The sequence below is a fragment of the Equus caballus genome, chromosome 1, assembly GCF_041296265.1.
Source record: "Equus caballus isolate H_3958 breed thoroughbred chromosome 1, TB-T2T, whole genome shotgun sequence".
NCBI classification, from domain to species: Eukaryota; Metazoa; Chordata; class Mammalia; order Perissodactyla; family Equidae; genus Equus; species Equus caballus.
Genome location: NC_091684.1, coordinates 120,069,000 through 120,088,820, shown reverse-complemented (window position 1 = coordinate 120,088,820; position 19,821 = coordinate 120,069,000). Strand labels below are relative to the sequence as shown.

Genomic DNA, 19,821 nt, shown 5'->3' with positions numbered 1-19,821 from the left:
TTCTAGGAAACTAGACTAAAGATTACTGGCAAAGTGCAAAGGACATGTGGCAAGGCTTTTTGTTGCTGTGCAATTTGTAAAGACTGAAAACCACTCATGTCCAACTGGTTGAATCAGCTTTCATGCATTCACCCAAGGGTTTGGACTGCATAGCTACAAAAAGGAATGAGGAGTGACTAAGAAATCCCCAGGAAAAGTGGAACAGTTACGTGCAAAAAGCAAGGTGGGAAAAAGTTTGTAACTTTCTCACATAAGTGGTAACTTATGTGAGAAAGAGGAGGAGATGAAAAACAAGTATATATATATATATATATATATATATATACAGATACACTAGTATTTAAAAGAGGAAATATTGAGGGACCGGCCTGGTGGCTAGTGGTCAAGTTCACGCTCTGCTTCAGCAGCCCAGGGTTTGCCAGTTTGGACCCCAGGTGTGGACCTGGCACCACTTGTCAAGCCACGCCAAGACCGCATCCCACATACAAAATAGAGGAAGATTGGCACAGATATTAGCTCAGCGAGTATCTTCCTCAAGCAAAAAGAGGAAGATTGGCAACAGATGTTAGCTCAGGGACAATCTTCCTCACCAAAAAAAAAGGAAATATTGAAAAAAATTTTTTCAAGTTTACTTTTGGGAGAGAAGGACTCAGGGGAGAGGTAGATACAGTAGCCAGACATTTCAGAATAAATCTTGTTCGTAGATTTGACCTTGCAATAATGAAAGTGTTTTACATAATTATAAAACAACATTAAATTGAAAAATCAGTTCCTAAAAATCTAAAGGAAAGTTTAATAACTGAGCCCAACTTTGTATCAAGCTAGCAGAATAACTACACAGAAGGGAATCATTTTAAATGATTTTAAAGCCCTGATAGCATATACTACAGTCAAAAAGAACAACAAAACAATGTTTTAAACTGCTTTCAGTTATTGTATTGTTAGCAGTAATATTGGCCTTGTTGCTCTGAAACCATATTTTCAATAAAGCAAAGACAAGTTATGTTAGTGTCATTAGGAATAAGACTCAGCATAAGCAAAAAGAGTCACAAATATAAAAGCAAGGACGTTGAGTAAAATCTCTGTGTTTCTAAATTTGAATTGGAAATTATCAGTGTGAACTCATGATGCATTTTCTTATATATACCATATATTATTATTATATTACATGTTATATATAACATGTATATTATGTATATGTAGGTATACACACACATATACAAATAACTTCATAGCTCTGCCCACTGAAAAGGCCTAGAAACCATTCAGTTCAGCAGCAGATACTGGTTTCTAAATGCCATTTCCCACTAAAAGGAACCAGGGCTCCTTGGAGAAGTGGCGAGTCCCGGTCTAGGGCAAGAAATGTACAAGATGAGCCCAAAACATCTTTTCATTCCAGACAGCAAGGAAGTTCTCAGAGCCTCCTGCGGTCATACCAGAAGGATTCAGGTGCCCATGTGAAATTGGGACAATTCAGGCAACAGTTAGAAAAATTAGTGCTGTGGATTGAAATACATCAAGTATGCACCGTGAATTCATACTGACACTCTGAACAAAAGGAACGCATTAGTCACCTTGGGATGATGCCAGGGAACCAACTCATTACTCTGGAAACTCATTACTCTGCCTTCCCTGTGTGAACTGCCCCTCGGGGTAACCAATTTGATCAGGGGAAGTTTCACTTTGTAGATGAATTCCAGCTCATAAAGGAAGAAGGAATGAGAGAATTAGAAGATCACCATTTTGCAAGTCCTAGTGATACAAAGGCTCTAGGCCATCATTGTCAAAGGCAGCTAACATCACAAAAGAGAGACAAGGGGACATGAGGGGACAATGGAAGCTGGGGAGGCTCACCTGTGGCGTGGAGCCTGCCTGGCCACTCCCAGGCTGTTACGGGATGCCCCAGGAATGTCCTGCCTCCAAAATTCTGCCTCAGCTGGTGCCACTTCCAGCATCCCCTCTCCCCCCTGGAGGAACTCTTGCTAAAAGCTGTGTGTCTATCAAGCCTCTAGAGCCAACCGCTCTTGTACAAGGAAAACAATGCTGTGGCTGCCCAGAGCTGCTGCTGGCCGGGCACTGCCTCGAACCCAGGCTGTGTGCACTGGCAAAGCATGGGGGAAGTCAGCCTTCATGCCCCATTCGCCCTCTCTGCTGGAACAAGGTTATCAACCTTTGGTGGGCACAGGGCTAAGAGAAGCTGATGAGAGCAGAGGATGGACCCCCCTCCCCAGAAAACGGCCTGGCCCACCTGCACAATCCTGCAACCACTTCTAAGTTCAGAGGCTCCCTGAGCCCCTGGGTACCTTCCAGGCATAGCTATGCTCCGGGTGGGGGCATGGTCCCAGGCTCAGGCTGCATCCCCCAGGCCCCCGGGGCGCTATGGGAAGAACATGACAGCCTGAGCCAGTTATGATCCCACTGCACCTCACACACTCTCTGGGCGAGTCAGCCACTCAGAAGCCTCAGTGTCCTCATCTGTAAAATGGAAACAGCCCTAACTGCCCTTGCATCCAGACTGTCTGCATCTCTATCCGCTCCTCTGTGAGGTGAGCCTAGGAGACTCACAGGTGTGTGGGGAGACCCAACTCCCCGGGCAGGGAGGGTGGTATAGGGGGGAATTTCAGGGTTTGAGTTTTTTCTTTCCTCCTATTCATCAAAAGCTGGAATAACCATGCCCATTGTCAAAGCAAACCTGAAAAGCTCCCACTGTGGCGTTTTTGGAGTGACTGTGGATACCAGTCATGTAAGCTACTGGTGGAGGGGGACAGTGGGGATTAGAGGCACCCAGACGAGGACAAGAGTCATGTGGGACTCACGCTGTGTTCTCAGCAGTGTTCACCCCACCCTCTGGCCCAACCTCAGATGATCTGAGAAAGGATTAGGGATGATTAGTGCCATGTGCCGCCTTCTCCTGGTTCCTCAGGGCCTGGGCACTGCCAGCCTGATGAGGGGCTTCTGAAAGAACAATTATGTCCAATTCTCTCAATTATGCAAACTACGCTGACATTTCCAGCAGGGGAAGGACTGGCGGGGGCGGGGAAGGTCACTTCAAAGGGAAAGTTCTAGCTCCCCCATCTCTCTCAGCTCCTAAGGCTGCTTCTGTGGGATCCCACATCGAGCAGCCTGACAGCGTGGGGCCCTGGTTTCCTTTTCTGGCCTGGGAGTGAGGTCACGGGGCCATTGCCTCACTGGGATCATGAGGGCCTGGGCACAGCCGCTCACATGCTCCTCATGTGGACTTCTCCTCTTAAAGGGTGGGCCCTTCTCAGCCAGCTTCCTGCCAGGCTGAGGAGGAAGAGGCTGGCGGAGGCCTGGCTGCAGCCTCCCCGCTCCACTGCTGCGGCAGGTAAGCTCAGAGCGGCTATGCTCAGGCGTGGGGCTCTGCCTCCTGGGACCTCTAGCTCCTCTCCCGCTGAGGCTGGATGGACAGTGTCCTGTGGGGATGGTGGGTGGATCCGTGCTCGGCCAACAGGCTGCCAAGATGATTCCCTGAGGGGACAAGCCCCACGTCAGCCTGCCACCGTCTGGCTCCAATGCACTGAGTCTCCCTCAGGGCCAGCTTCTAAATGCAGGTGCCCAGGATCTGCTGAGAAGCCCCAGCTCCAGGGCTCAGCCTCCCTGTCTGCCACTCTTTAGCATCTTACCTCCACCCCTTTGCTCCATGGACACTGTGCCTCTTCCCGAGAGCCCCAGAAAATGCTGAAGTTCTAGCGAGGGGAGGGGGTTTCTACCTGTAAAGCTTTATCAGCTGATATTTTAACTATTAATTAAAACCTCAAAGAAATGTTTGGTTATACTACATAGGGCTGTGTGCGAGATTCCCTCTGACTGCCCGTGTCAGTGGGAATTGGTTTCTAGAAGCCCGTTCAGCTGTATGGGCCAAAGTCCAGAAATTCCACTTCTAGGGATCCATCCTAAGGAAATAATCCTGAAGGTAAGCCAGAATTTACATAGCATTGTTTACAACAGCGAGACTCGGGCAGCAATCCAAATGTCCAAAATAGAGGATTGGGCACAAAAATCATGGCCCGTTCACAGGGTGGAATACTATATAGTCACTTTTAAAATGACAGAAAAGAATGTATAATGACAATGTGCAGGATGATTATATTTTTCATTATACACACACACACACATCTAATCTATTCATAGAAGCAGCCTAGGAATCTGCTGCAATGCTATCCATTGTTATTTTAGGATGAAGGCCATATGGTGATGTTTGTTTATTCCTTTGCACGTTTCCTCTTCCTCTTTTACTTTAATAATTTTCTATAACAAATACACTTTCCTTTTGTTACCAGAAATTATATCTTTTTTTCAAACCTAGCAAAAATTAGTAGAAATACTGGGGAAGAATGAAAATATTTACAGGAATTGTTCCTGGGTTTATCAGTGATAGGAACTGAGAAGGAAGGAGGGGAGAGAAATGAAGGAGGGGAGAAGAAAGATGAGACAAATTTTCTGGAGAGCGGCCTCTCTGGGAGTAGACGTAAGTAACATGGGGTTGAATTAAGGAGAGGGTTGTCCTCGGCAATGTTCACCAAATATCATTTTGCAAACTCTCCAGCAGCAACTTTAATTCCTGGCGTTGGCAATGCTATTTGTAGCATAAATTGTCCACTCTCTGCAGTGTATTTTAGGCCCCAGAAAATGTAATTGGAAATGTCAACTAAGTTGAATATGTTTGCTGTAATTGTTTATGTTTTATTGGTTATTTTCTAGGAGAAGTCTGGAATTTTGTTTGGTTTGGCTCTTTGCAACCTCATTTGCAAAGCTGATAAGTATAAGAAATGGAATGACCCTCAGGCATTTTAAGTCACTAGTCACCTTCACTCTGCTAAGTGAAAACAAAGCAGACTTTCTATTAATTTAGAATCCTTTTACTTGGAGCACTAGATATTTTTAGAAAAGTTTCTTTTGCTTTGGTTGAAAATGTTCCCAAGATGTCCTATACTTTATGAATGCATGTGTGTAGGCAAATTCTGGACCTGGGAAAGTAGAAGCCCTCATCCAAGGGAATAATGAACCCAATCCTGATTGCCTTCCATGACCTAGAGCTTAATGTGGTTCAACTCTTAGGACCTCCATTAAAAAAGACAGTAGCCAGGGATACGTTGATATGTAAAGGGAGCTGACCAGTCCATACCTGCCACACCCCTCTTTTTCTTGCTCTAACATAAGACTCGGCAATCAGTGAATGAATTACAGCATCCATTGGGAGCAACCAGGGCCCAGAAAATTATTGCTCCATTGCCCCAGACACACATCACACACAGGAGCAATTTTCCCAGGCTCCCATAGAAAACACCTAGTAGAATTTATCGTGCTGTTTTCCAGAAATTATGTCTTCAGTTGCTACCCAAGTCGGGGGAAGAATGCATTTACAATGCTAGAGATGCCTTTAAGAAAACAGGCTCATGTCACCCCAACATGCACCCCTCCTCAGCTGCCAGAGCCTTCTTGCTGCTGTGCATGTCCCACCTCCTCCTACTGCTTCTGGTCTCCCCTCTCCATGAGTGTGGTTAGGACAGCGTGCCCCATCATGGGCCCTCTGTGGAGACAGGGCATGAGTGTGGGCAACTTCACCAGGCATGGTAAGATGGAATGCATGCTGGCCAGGAATAGTGGCAACAGAATCCTTTTATGTTTTAATGGTTGTAAAGATGATATATGAATATGTAAATTTGTACAGCCATGCAGAAGAGCCATGTGAAGGTCCTGTTCTGCACGCTTCTTCTAATTCCCACCCCCTACAGCCCATGACGCTGGATGGCTTGATGTCTATTGTTCTAGACCAGTGCCACCCGGTCACCTGTGCCACAGACATAATTTTAAATTGTAGAGTAGCCATGTTAAAAAAAGTAAAGCCATGTTAAAATAGTAAAACTAACTTTAAAACTTATTTAACTCAATATATCCCAAATGTTATCATTTCAACATGTAGTCAATATACAAAACTTAGTAGTGGGGCTGGCCCGGCGGCACAGTGGTTAAGTTTGCGCACTCTGCTTCAGAGGCCCAGGGTTCATGGGTTTGGATCCTGGGCACAGATGCACACACCACTAGTCAAGCCACGTAGTAGTGGCATCCCACATACAAAATAGAGGAAGATTGGCACAGATGTTAGCTCAGCGACAATCTTCCTCACCAAAAACAAAGTTCTCAGAGAGATATTTTTTGTCCTTTTTTCCGTACTAAGTCTTCGAAATCCTGCCAAATCTCTCTCTTTTTTTTTTTTTTGCACCCTGATGTTGGACATAGCAGATGGTAGTTTGTTGTCTTATACTGAGAATCACAGCAGTCTCAATGCAGACTTGCCCCACTTCAGGGGCTCGATCGCCACATGTGGCCAACGGCCACCATCTTGGACAGCACAGCTCTAGACCTTTGCATATCAAGGTTTGTTCTTGTCCAGATGGGTCATATCAAAAAGATCTTACTACAACTTTTCTTCAATTAATAATAGATTTACACTGTAGAACTTACAGTTCTATTTTAGTCTTTTTAATAGTTGGCACAGCCCATGATTTGGTACATCGTAATTGGTCTAACCAGTCCCCAGGGTAGATGAACGAAATTTTTCAAAATATACTGCAACAAACATCCATATATTGCCTGTATATGTGTAAAATTATATCCAGATAATAGGTCCCTAGACGTGGAAGTGCTGGTCAAAGGGCATGTGCACTTTACTCTGTGATGGGCACTGCCCAGCTCCCCTCCAAGACCACGTGGCCAGGGGCTGTGAGAGGGAGGCTGGTCCTCAGCCAAGCCAGCCACCAACCAGCCTTGGGGTTTGGACCTCCGTTCCCTTAGAAGTCAAACCAAAGGGTTAAACCTTCCTTGGTTCCTGATTCGATGGCTCGAATGGTGGTGATTCCAGCCCACGCCTTCAGTGGACAGAGTGGTAGGTGGGTGAGAGCCGCTGGCTCCACGTTCAGCAGAACAGAGCAAGCAACCTCCACATGCACCTTGTCTGAGGTGAGGTCAGCAGAAAACCCTCAGCAAAGACCCCAACTCTATTATAATTTGCACAATTGCTATGACACTAATTTTCATAATATAGTACCATCATTTAAGTGTTTTCACAACAATGGAGCAGGGGATTGAGGGTCAGCCCTGGCAGGCTAGCTCCTGAGCTGGCAGCCCCGGGCATCACATTCAGCTGTGTCGAATGCCTCAGTTTTGCCCTTCACTCTGCCAGCATGCCACCCAGTACCCTTCCTCACACTGGTGGCCCTGGAAAACATCACAGTCCCTGAAGGACCAGGAGTGAAGGCTACACAGGTCCTGACACTTCACAGTTCTAGGGCCTGGACCTGTGTTCATGCAGGCCACCAGTGATGTGGGGCACCTTCCAGGTCCTGGGAGTCCTGAGAGAGGAAGCTTAAGGAGGAGGGACCTGGAGGAGTGACAAAGGACAGAGAGCACCACTGAAAAAGAGAGGACACCCCCACAGGAGCCAGGTGGGAACAGGGAGGCCGACCTTGGTCCTGGAATCCTCTCTCTTGTGGGCACGGGGCCGAACTCTTCTAGGCTTGGAAGACCAGGCTGGGCCCTCGGGCAACATCAGAGAGACCCTATAAACAGCGCCTTCCCAGCTTGCTCACCCTCCTGAGTGAGCCAGCCAGGCAACATTGGCCAAAGCAGGAACAGGAGCTGTAGAGGGGCCCCAAGATCCTGGTTACAATCCCCAGGTCCCCAGACAATCAGGGAGGAGCTGTGATGGGGAGGAAGGGAAGTTTGGGACACTTACTGATCCCAGCTACGTGATTCTGTTTCCCTCTCCTCCTTTTGTTTATTCTTTTAAAACATTTTATTGTGAAATACAGCATTTATAAGTAGTGTGTAAAATGTCTACGTGCAGTTTAAAGAAGAAGAACAAAGCACGTCCTTGTGTGTGATCACCTGGGCCCCCGCTTACACTCCCCGCCACAGGGGCTGCTCCCTGACTTCTAGGAGGCTCATTCTCTTGCTTTTCCTTATCTCCTGTTTTGTTTTGCTTTGTGGTTGACATATTTTTAATTTTTTAATAACTTATTGAGATGAAATTCATATAACACAGAATTAACCACTTCAAAGTGAACAAACAACAGTGGTATTTAGTACATTGACAATGTTGTGCAACCACGCCTCTGTGTAGCTACCTAGAACACTGCCACCACTAGTAGGTAAAACTCTCTACCCATTAGGCAATTTTTTCCCATTTCTCCTTCCCCTACCCCCTGAAAACCACCAATATGTGTTCTGTCTCTATGCATTTATCCATTCTGGATATTTAATCTAAAAAGAATCATGCAATAGGTGACCTATAATTGGCTTCTTTCACTCAGCATAACATTTTCAAGGTTCGTCTACTTTTATAGCATGTGTCAGTACTTTATTCCTTTTTGTGGCTGAATAATATTCCATTGTAAGGATATACCATATTTGTTTATCCATTCACTCCTTGATGGGCATTTAAGCCATATATACATTTGGTTATTGTGAATAGTGCTACTGTTAACACGAATGTACATATACTTGTTTGAGTACCTGTTTGCAATTCTTTTGGGTATCTAACTAGGAGTGGAATTCCTGGGTTATATGGTAATTCAACATTTCGCTTTCTTTTTTCACTGAGGAAGATTTGCCCTGAGCTAACATCTGTGCCAGTCTTCCACTATTTTGTACGTGAGTCGCTGCCACAGCATGGTCACCAACAAGTGGTGTAGTCCTGAGGCCTGGAACTGAACCCAGGTCGCCGAAGCAGAGCACGCCAAACTTAACCATTAGGCCATGGGTCTGGCCCTTACCTTTAGCTTTTTAGGGAACCGCCAAACTGTTTTCCAAAGTGGCTGCACCATTTTACATTTCCACCAGCAGTGTATGAGGGTTCCAATTTCACTGAAAGAAAGTAAAGAAGACCTAAATAAAGGGAAAGACATTCTATGTTCATGGATTGGAAGACTTAATATTGTCCACATCCTTAACAATACTTATTACCTCTCTTTGTTTTGGGGTGCTTATTTATTATATTTATTATATTATTATTTATTATAGCCGTCCTAGTTAGAGTGAAGTGGTATTTCATGGTTTTGATTTCCACTTCCCTAAGGACTAGTGGTGTTGAACATCTTTTCATGTGCTTCTTGGCCATTTGTATATCTTCCTTGGAGAAATGTCTATTCAAGTCCTTTTCGCATTTTTAAATTGGATTGTTTCTCTTTTTGTTATGGAGTTTGAGAGTTCTTCATATATTCTGGATACTAGGCCCTTGCCAAATATATGATTTGCAAATATTTTCTCCCATTCTATGGGTTGTCTTTTCACTTTCTTGATAGTATCCTCTGAGGTACAAACATTTTTAACTTTGATGAAGTCCAATTTATCTATTTCTTCTTTTGTTGCTCATGCTCTTGGTACCATATCTATGAGTTCACTGCTAAATGCAAAGTCACAGATTTACCTCCATGTTTTATCTAACAGTTTTATGGCTTTAGTTCTTACATTTAGGTCCGATCCATTTTGAGTTAATTTTTGTATGTAGTGTGAACTGGGTCCAAATCCATTCTCTTGCATGTGGATATCCAGTTTTCCCAGCACCATTTGTTGAAAAGACTGTGCTTTCCCCCATTGAATGGTGTTCGTGCCCTTGTCAAAAATCAATTGGCCATGGATATGTGGGTTTATTTCTGGACTTTCAATCTTATCCATCTATCTTTATGCCGGTACCATACTCTTTTGATTACTGTAGCTTTGAAATTTTGAAATTGGGAAATTTGAGTTCTCCAACTTTGTTATTCTCTTTTCAAGGTTTCTATGACTATCAGAGCCTCTTGCATTTCTTTATGAATTTGAGGATCAGCTTTTCCATTTTTGCAAAAAGGCTGGTGAAATTTTGAAAGAGATTGCACTGAATCTGTAGACCGCCTTGAGTAGTGTTGCCACCTTAGCAAGATTAAGTTTTCCAATCCATGAACATAGAACGTCTTTCCATTTATTTAGGCCTTCTTTACTTTCTTTCAGCAATATCTTATAGTTTTCAGCATACAAGTATTTCACTTCTTTGGTTAAATTTATTCCTAGATATTTTATTCTTTTTGACACTATTATAAATGGAATTGTTTTGTTGCCTTCCTTTTTGGATTGTTCATTCCTGGTATTTAGAAACACAACTGATTTTTGTGTTTTGATCTTATACTCTGCAACTTTGCTGAATTCATTTATTAGCTATAATAGCTTCCCCCCCCCCCCTTTTTTTAAAGGTTGGCCCTGAGATAACGTCTCTTGCCAATCTTTTTTTTTTTCCTTCTTCTCCCCAAAATCCCCCAGTACAGAGTTGTACATTCTAGTTGTAGATCCTTCTAGTTCTGCTATGTGGGACACCACCTCAGCATGGTTTGATGAGCGGTACTAGGTCTGTGCCCAGGATCCGAACTGGTAAAACCCTGGGCCACCAAAGTGGAGCATACAAACTCAACCACTCGGCCATGGTGCCAGGCCCAGCTATAATAGCTATTTTGTGGATTCTTTGGGTGCTTTGCTATCATTTTATTTTGGACTTCATCTGCATCCCTACCCAATTCATTGTTTAGCTTTGCCTGCTTCTGAACTTTATATAACTAGAATCACATTGTGTGTGTCTTTGGTGACTTGTTTCTTTTGCTTTGTGTTATCTTTTGAGAGTCATAGGTAGTTGTAGTTTGTCTATTTTCATTGTCATATAACGTTTCCTTGTGTGAATGTATGGCGATGTACTTATAGATCCTACTGCAGTTGCATGTGCGTTGCTGTCTATTGAGGCTCTCAGTAACAGTGCTGCTGTGAACATATGTGTAGGTCTCCTGGTGCACACGAGCACGAGCGTGTTTGGAGTACACCTCAGTGCAGAACTGCCGGACTGTGGACCTGTTCTGCTTCCCCAGACAATGCCAAACTGTTTTGTCCTCTTTAAAGGGAGGAGCTCAAAAGCATCTGTCCATTTTGCAGAAAATAATTTGAATCTGTCAGAGGAGACGATGTGTGATGAGGGACAGGGCCATGCACAGGGGTCACGCCCGGCCACATGGCCATGAGGCTGGCCAGGGCTGGTGGCTCCACCATGATGCTCTGTCTCCTCTCTCGATGCCCTCTCACCTTCCAGGGCCACAACCAAAGCCCTAACCCCTCCACCACCTTTGTTTCCTCATCTGTAAACCCCTAGTAAGGGAGCGTGTAGTCTCTGCATACCCCACCCCACCTCCACCCTGCATCTCAGTTCTGTGTGTCTGTCATTGTGACTACCACAGTAGAGAAACGAGATCCCGCGCTCTGCCTTGTTCTTGCTGTTTCCTCTTCCAAGAGCACCTTTTGCCATCACTCCTGTGCCTGACCAAACTCTCCTCACGCCTCAAGGATGAGCCAAATGCCCCTTCCCTGCCTGCTCTACCCTGCAAGGCCCTCCCTAGTCTTCCAGAGAGAAGTCCCTGCTCCTGCCCTGCTCTGTCCCCACACACTGTACACACATTTACGGTGCCAATGTGCCCATCTGGGAGCTCCTGGGGGCTGAGTCCACTCAGCACACCTGGAGCCAGCAGAGCCCACCACATAACGGGGCTTCATAAGCTGCTAGTGTGAAATACATGGATACTGGCCTTCTTTCATGACACACAAGGTGGCCAGGTTTACAAGGGCCCCACTGAACTTTTGAAGATAATTTTCTCTGACATAACCCTCCCAAGTTTTAAATGCTGAGTTGTGTGGGGGAACACATCTATAAATACATGAACAGGCCAGACACTGGCCATGAGTCATAGGTCACCACAGACCACAATGGTCAGGACAGCCCTCGAGTACACAGCAAACACGTGAGCCCCATTTGGGATGCCTCAGCCATGCACCCTTCTTTCCCACCCAGCCTCTCGCTCATCTCTCCACAGCCACTCCCACCCTAGGCCCCTCCTGCCAGGAGCTCTGCCTGTGCCTCCCAAGACTGCCCCCTTCAGGAGTGCCCATCACTGCTGGCTTTCCCACTCCTTCCTCAGATCGGCTCCACCCTGACTCTCGGTCCCCCAGAGCTGACTATAGCAAACTGGCCAATCTACACAAGCGGCGCCGAAATATGAGAGGCACTTACTGAGCAACGCACACACGCCGGTCCCCAGAAGCCAGGGAAACTGACTTAGCATGGATGATAATGAGGACGGAGAGGGAGAACACTGGCAAAAAGAAAGCCTTGGAAAAACCCAAACCAAGATTTACGTCCAACATTGTCAGGGCTCATGACTGAGCTGTGAGTTCTGGAGAGAAGGGTCTCTGTCTCATGGCAGTGTCCCCCAACTTGGGGACAGCCGGCCAGGCCTGGACCTGAGTCTCAGCCCCACTATCCCACTGGCCTCCTGCTTCCTCCGCCATGGACCAGGGAATTAGAGACCATGTAGTCTGAAGTCCACCACCCTACCTGACAGATCCTGGGCTTTGAAAGGGAAGCTGAAATCTCACCCTTGTTACACTTCACTCAGTTAATGCTTATTTAAGAAACTTGAAAACTATTCACTGAACGCCGATCTCTGCCAGGCAGTGGACTCAAGGTTTGTTACACTTAATCATATTGAATCCTTACAAGCACCCCATCTTACGGACAAGACAATCAACGCTCAGGAAAGTTAGATAATTTGGCCAAGCTCATAGAGATAAGAAATGGTGAATCTGGGAGGTGACCCAGGTATGCCCAAACCCAGAGTCCTTTTCTCTCCACTACGTCATTTATTGTAGTTTACTTTAAGGGACACCTGCAAAACCTTAAACCAAAGAAATGATTCTAATAGTAAAACTTTCAGGCACCAGTTCAGGCCCATTGGGAAGAGTCTCTCCAAGACGAGGTTTCATGTGGAATATGACACAATGATTCCTGGTGAAGCCATACAAAGGAATAGCATTGCAGCTGCCTAAAGGGTGAGGGGAGCTCTCCGTGTAATGGCTCAAAGGATGCCCATGAGTATCGCTAAAGTTTCATTTTTAAAAAGTTCTTTACAAGAGTATGTGTGTTTGAAGAAGCAGGAGGAAATGTCTGAAGGGCACATACCACTGTAACGGGGGTTATTGCTGGAGGCTGGGGTTGGAGGGGAAAGAGAGAATGAACCACTAAAAAGTGGTTCTAAAACTAAAAAGTTTAGATATTTCTATAATTTTCTAATTTGTTATATTGAGCACACATTAGTTTAGGGATTTATGTTTGTTTGTTTCTAATTTTAAGCAAAGAAAAAAAATACACCATCCCCACCCCTCCACCACCCACCATCCTGTGGAAATGGCCACCCCCATCCCCACCCCATGCTCCAGGCCAGCAGGGCATGAGTCCTCCGCCCTGAATACATCAGCTCCCTGTGGGCCACATGGCACAGGTGCCCTGATTCGGAAGGCAGACAGGGGTGTACCCAGCGGTGCTTTGGGGCCCAAAAGCTTATATACTTTGGGGCCACCTCTTTAAGGAAAAGAATAGACAATTACAAGTTCCAAATCAGGTTTCAGTTCTTGGACAGGTCCTTGCAAGCACAGAGCCCTGGAGCTGACGCTTCACTTGCCTCCTGGTGAATCATTCCCCAAACCAGTGGTCCCTGCGCCTCTCAGGGTTACAGAAACCCACGGTGGCTGTCAGGCCTGTCCCAGCCGCATCCATCGTGCCCCTGGAATGTGCTTTCTCAGCTGTGATCCCAGGTCCACTCAGTACAGGCTTCCCTGCTGTCCTCCAGCAACTGTGTGGACCAGTAGAAGGGTCAGCCTGCCGCGGTCACCAGTGACTTGTCGTAGGCATCGTGCTGAGCCAAATTGGAGTGGGAGAAGGGACAATGTGTGCCCTATAGAGACTTACCAAAATATCCTCCCATATTTTGAACCATATATAAAGCTTCGCACTGCCCAACAAGCTGGCATGTCAATGTCAACCTGCATAAAACTGCCAAGAGGGACATGCTGGCCACATGACCCAAGATCTGTGAGCTGATTGGAAATGACCATTCCACAATAACGCAAGCTCATAAAACAAGCAACAACAGCCCATCTAAAATTTTGATGTTGTGTTCATCATGGATTTTTTGGATTGATTTTATTTTTTTTTAATATTGTATGAAATGTTATTTATCCTAGTTACTGAATTTGGGGCACCCTGAGGCAAGTAGCTCACTGGCTTCCCCCTAACCTTGGCTCCGCCCCTCACCTGAGAAAGGCACACCAGGCCCTAACTGCATTACACCCACACAGCAGCCTCCAAAACTGACTCCTTCCTCAGGTGTCCAGGTGCCAGCTCCACCATCAGAGGCCTCTCCTCTGACTGGTTCCCCAAATCGTGAACTTGCATTTCCTCAAGACGTCTGGGTTGGAAGGGCCCAAGCAGAGCGTCACGAAGCTGAGTGCAGCATGGGCAGTGGATACACATAACGGAAAACTTACCATCTTAACCATATTTAAGAGCCCGGTTCACTGGCATTAAGGATATTCATATTGTGGTGCAACTATCACCATCACCCACATCCAGAACTTTTTGTCATCCCAAACTGAAACTCTGTACCCATTAACCAATAACTCTCCATTCCACTCTTCCCCACAGTCCCTAGGAACCACCATTCTACTTTCTGTCTCTATGAATTTGACTCCTTTAGGTACTTCATACAAGTAGAATCAAACAGTACTTGTCTTTTTGTGCAGGCTTATTTCACTTAGCATAATGTCCTCAAGGGTCATCCATATTGTAGCATGTGACAGGATTTCCTTCCTTTTTAAGGTCAAATAATATTCCTTTGTTTTTATATGCCACATTTTGCTAATCCATTCATCCATCAATGGACACTTTGGTTGATTCCACCTTTTGGTTACTGTAAATAATGTTGCCATGAACAAGGGTGTACAAATATCTCTTTGAGACGCTGCTTTCAATTCCTTTGGGTATATGCCCAGAAGTGGAATTACTGGATCATATGATGATAAGTCTATGCTTAATTTTTGAGGAACGACCATACTGTTTTCCATACCAATGGCACCATTTGAAATTCCCACCAACAGTTCACAAGGGTTCCAATTTCTCCACATTCTCACCAACACTTGTTATTTTCTATTTTTTTTGATAGTAGCCATCGTAATGGTGTGAGGTGGTATCTCACTGTGGTTTTGATTTGCATTTCCCTGACTAGCGATGTTGTGCATCTTTTTATGTGCTTGTTGGCCATTTGTTTATCTTCTTTGGAATATATCTATTCAAGTCCTTTGCCCTTTTTTTTTTTTTTTTTTTTGCTGAGGAAGATTCACCCTGAGAATTCATCCACTGCCAGTCTTTCTCTTTTTGTATGTGAGCTGCTGCCACAGCATGGCCACTGACAGATGAGTGGTGTAGGTCCATGCCCAGGAACCAAACCTGGGCTGCCAAAGTGGAGCACACCAAAATTAACCACTAGGCCACTGGGACTGGCCTCCCTTTGCCCATTTTTAAATAAACTTGTTTATGTTTGTTGTTGAGTTGTAGGAGTTCTTTCTGTAATCTGGATATTAATCCCTTATCAATTTATGATTTGCAAACATTTCCTCCCATTCCATAGTTGTCAGATGTCTGCATTTTTAACAACTTCCCCCAAACCACACTTTGAGGAAAACTGGCATAGACTCTGTGGATCCCTTTCCAGAAGCAGGTTTCTCATCCAGGTTCTACCTAGGGGCTAGGCCCAAGGGGAGGAGACAAGGAGAAGGGCTGGATCCACTCAGCCCCTGGTGGCCTATTCTGGGAGAGGGGGCAACCCTGACCTGAACACCCGCCAGAGAAAGGTCTCGAGCACTGGAAGGAGAAGAGGCCTGTAAGAGTGCAGTTTCTGGCCCCCAGAAACTGGTGGCTTCCCCTAGTTACAGAGCAAGGCATACCCCTGTGCATTACCTCCTTCAGAAGTGTGATCCCAAAAAGCAGGGGCCTCCCCTGAGTCTCCCTATAATGGGAAAGACAGGCCACTCATATCTGTGAGCACAGCTTGTGTTTAGAAGTGCCTGCCTGGCTTCCCACATCTGCTACCTGGGCAGGCATGTGCCTTGAGGGAGCTCTCTGCTCAGCTGGCTCTGCCAGAGCTGGGGCTAGAAGCTGACCTTGGCTGCCTTCCCTTCTCTGCCTTTCTCTCTCCTGCTGACCGTCTTAGCTAGTTCCCCACTGTTCACTCCTCTCTCCACGCTCAGTAGAGAGCCTCAGCTGGAGGACCAACACTCGTGTTCCTTGCGCGTCAGCCCTCCTTTGCAACCGGCACAGCTTTCTGGGGGGTGGAAGGGTTAGATATCCCAACACACAGCCCATTTTTGTTTCCTCTCCCCCTCCAAACTGTCCAAGGTAAGTGGATGTGTGAGTTGGTCCCACAAGGCCTTCATTCCAGGATATCACAATATCAGTCCGGGTCTGGGGTCTTTCTCCGCATCTGTGAGATCTGAGGGTCTGTCTTGTCAATAGTGAAAAGAGATGAGCAAATATGAAAGCAGGCGCGGTCTGTGTGGTTGGCCCAGCTGTACAATGAAGTATATGGATCGCTCTGCTGCAGCCTTCCTTTTGTCGTGTTTCGGTTTGGCATTTTCTCCTAATTGTCTATTTGCATTTGCTTAGGGCTAACTAACAACCACTCTGCATTCTACCCAAAGGTCAGCAGCCCCCTCACTTCCTGTGAGATCAGCCTGGCGGGCAGCATGTGTGGGAAGTGCTCCCTGCGTCTGGCCAGCACCACCTTGAATAAGACATTATCTTATGCAATTTGACTGCATCAAGAACAACAATTTCAAAAACAAATGGGCATGTGCTCACATTGTAACAGCAAAACCCAGACACTTTTGGTGAAATCCATACAGTAAATTCTGGTGAAATTTTGTCTTAGTCTGTTCGGGCTGCTATAGCAGAATACCACAGACTGGGTGCTTAAACACAGACGTTTATTGCTCACAGTTCTGGAGGCGGAAAGTCCCAGATCAAGGTGCTGGCAGGTTCAGGGTCTGGCAAGGGCCTGCTTCCTGTTTCACTGACGGCCATCTTCTCCCTGTGTCCTCACATGGTGGAAGCGGCGAGGTAGCTCCCTGGGGTCTCTTTTATAAGGGCACTAATCCCATTCACAAGGGCTCTGCCCTCTGAACTAACCACTTCCAAAAGCCCCACCTCCTAATACCGTCACATTGAGGGTTAGGTTTCAACATATGAACTGCCGGGGTGACATTAAGTGTAGAAAAAAATGTGATCTTTTTGTAATTGGGAATTAAAACTACTAGTTAGCGATACAGATGTATGATGCCATCATTTGCAGTCACAGCTTTAAATATACATAAATCTAAGATGGCAACCAGCAGTGTTATTGGAAAATTAAAATGTTAGTGACGCTGCAAAAAACACGAAGGGTGTGACTGTGAGGCTGGACCCTCGGAGCTGGCTGCAACCGAGAGACCCTGGACTCAGAAGCTTCCTCACATTGGTCAGGCATCCTGGGCACATTCTCTTTTTCCTTTTAAAATCGGCTATATTTTTCCTTAGAAAATTAAAAACACAATATAGACAAGGAAGAAATTAAAGAAAATATTCTGCATCCACTACCACAACCACAAAGTTAACAGGTTAATGAATTTCCTTCCATTTTTCCTAGCCTCATTCAGTCACCCCTTAAAAAAAAAAACTTCATAGCAGCATTATTTACAATAGCCAAAAAGTGGCAACAACCCAAATGTCCGTCAATTAATGAATTCATGCAATGCAGTGTCACTGCAGCATCAAAAGGAGTGAGGTACTGACACCCACTACAACACGGGTGAACCTTGAAAATGTCATGCTAAGTGAAAGAAGCCAGACACGAAAGACCACATAGTGTGTGATTCCATCTATGTAAAATGTCCACAATAGGCAAATCCAAAGCAACAGAAAGTAGATTAGTGGTTGCTTAGGTTGGGGTCAGGGGGCGGAAGGAATGGGGAGTGACTGCTAATGTGTAAGGGACATTTTTTTTTTAAAGATTGGCACCTGAGCTAACAACTATTGCCAATCTTTTTTTTTTTTTTCTGCTTTTTCTCCCCAAATCCTCCCAGTACATTGTTGTATATTTTTAGTTGTGGGTCTTTCTAGTTGTGGCATGTGGGATGCTGCCTCAGCGTGGCCTGACAAGCGATGCCATGTCCTCGCCCAGGATCCCAACCGGTGAAAGCCGGAGCCTCCAAAGCAGATCCCGCAAACTTAACCACTCCGCCACAGGCCGGTCCAGTAAGGGACATATTTCAGGGATGATGAAAATGCTCTAGAATTAGATGGTGGTGATAGTTACACAATCTTGGGAATATACTAAAAAATGACTGGCTCACCACTTTAAAAGGTGAATTTTAGGGTATGTGGATTATATTTCAATTTTTTTTTTAAGTACAAAGAAAAAGGTCACCTCCTTTGGCCTAAGGATCCAGCTCTGTTTCCAGGACTCCAATCTGGAGGATTGATCCCAGTGTCCCAGGAAGGACCCACCCCTGGATAGAGGAGGGCTGAAGATCGGGGGAGAGGACATCCTGGAACAGGGGCGGGTGTCACTGTGACGACGCCCAATGTTTCCTCCAGGCCAGCCCTGTCTCCTCCAGGGGACCTTGACGATACAGGACAGGAAATTAGGTCTTAAAGCTCTTCCAAGCACTGTCATTCAAGTCTCACACCAATTTATAGCACAGACATGGGGGACGTTATCATGCTCATTTTACAGATGTAGCAGCTGTGGCCCAGAGAGGTGAGGGTCAGGCAGGGTGGGCTCAGCCTGGGACTCCCACCTGTCTTCTTTGCAACGTGTGGTGGGGTCTGGCCTGAGAGTCTCCCTGAGGAGTCCCAGCCAAACCACCCAGAAATGGCCTGTTGGACAGGCCAGAGTCTCGCACAGTGGTGGGGGTGAGTGAGTGGAGGGCGGAGCAGGAAGGAACCATTGTGGAGTTTTTATCCTTTGTGCACAGGAAGATGGGTGTTTTGCGCCAGTGCTTTGGCGGGAGGTTGTTTGATCCTCTGGGATGGAGAGTTCCCAGGCACGCAGGTGCTGCCGCAGGTGGGGCCCGCAGGTGCCCCCCGAAGCCAGGCAAGGGCAGGTGCGGGGTGTGTGTGGGGACCCACAGCCACCTGCAGCTGTGCGGGGACGTCGGCCAGAGTTCCCACGTCCCGCCAGAAGTCAAGGTTTTCACACTCCCATCTCCCTCTCGGTTAATAATAGCAGGTAACTCTTGTCTTCCTACAAGGGTCAAACCAAGTGCGCGTGTGGGCCACATGCAGTCGTGCTCTAAATAGACACATGAGACAGGCGGTTTCTTTCGGCTAAATTGGTCCACAAATCAGTCATTTCACTGTGGGGTATGCTGTTAATTTTGGCCCAACAAACAGACACTGAGTAAACAGAGACTCGCCTAGCCGTAAACCAGCTCTTACTTTGGAAAGCCACTTCCCTCCGGGGCATCCGCCCAGGCCAGAAGCCACGCCCTGTCGCCCCGCCCCCACCCCAGCCTTCCCAAGGGTGTCCCTCAGCAGCCTCCTCCTCCTCCTGCACCCCTCCTTATAGGGTCATCCCCCTCCGTGTGTCTATGTTCCAGAAGGTCCAATTTTCCTGACTGCTCAGCTCCCACCCCTTCTCAGCTCCCCTTCCCGGAAGCTTCTCACGCGTTGATACTGGCTGTCTACGCTTCCTCAGGCCCTCTGCCCTCAATCTACGGTCAAGTCCAGAGGATGATACAACGATGAGCATCTGGGTGACCACCACCCAGATTGTACAAAGGTTACCTCGGTCATGTTTATAGCAGATATTTCTTTTTTTTTTAATCAAAAAAACAAAAAACAAACTAACAGACCGCCCACTTCCC

At 46.2% G+C, this 19,821-nt stretch overlaps 1 protein-coding gene across 4 annotated transcripts in view; it reads left to right on the top strand.

Moving 5' to 3' along the window:
* Positions 1–3,241: 3,241 nt before the first annotated feature.
* Positions 3,242–19,821, top strand: part of TRPM1 (transient receptor potential cation channel subfamily M member 1) — a 103,960-nt gene continuing 87,380 nt past the window's right edge. For 3 of the 4 annotated variants that reach the window (XM_070231292.1, XM_070231299.1, XM_070231281.1), the window contains exon 1: positions 3,242–3,346. Coding sequence is in view for 1 of the 4 variants with exons in the window: in XM_070231274.1 (XP_070087375.1) it covers positions 3,875–3,934 (60 nt within the window). In the remaining 3 variants the exon portion in view is untranslated. Of the gene's footprint in view, positions 3,347–3,804; positions 3,935–19,821 lie in introns of all 4 variants that reach the window. The other variant, XM_070231274.1, reaches the window with a different exon arrangement.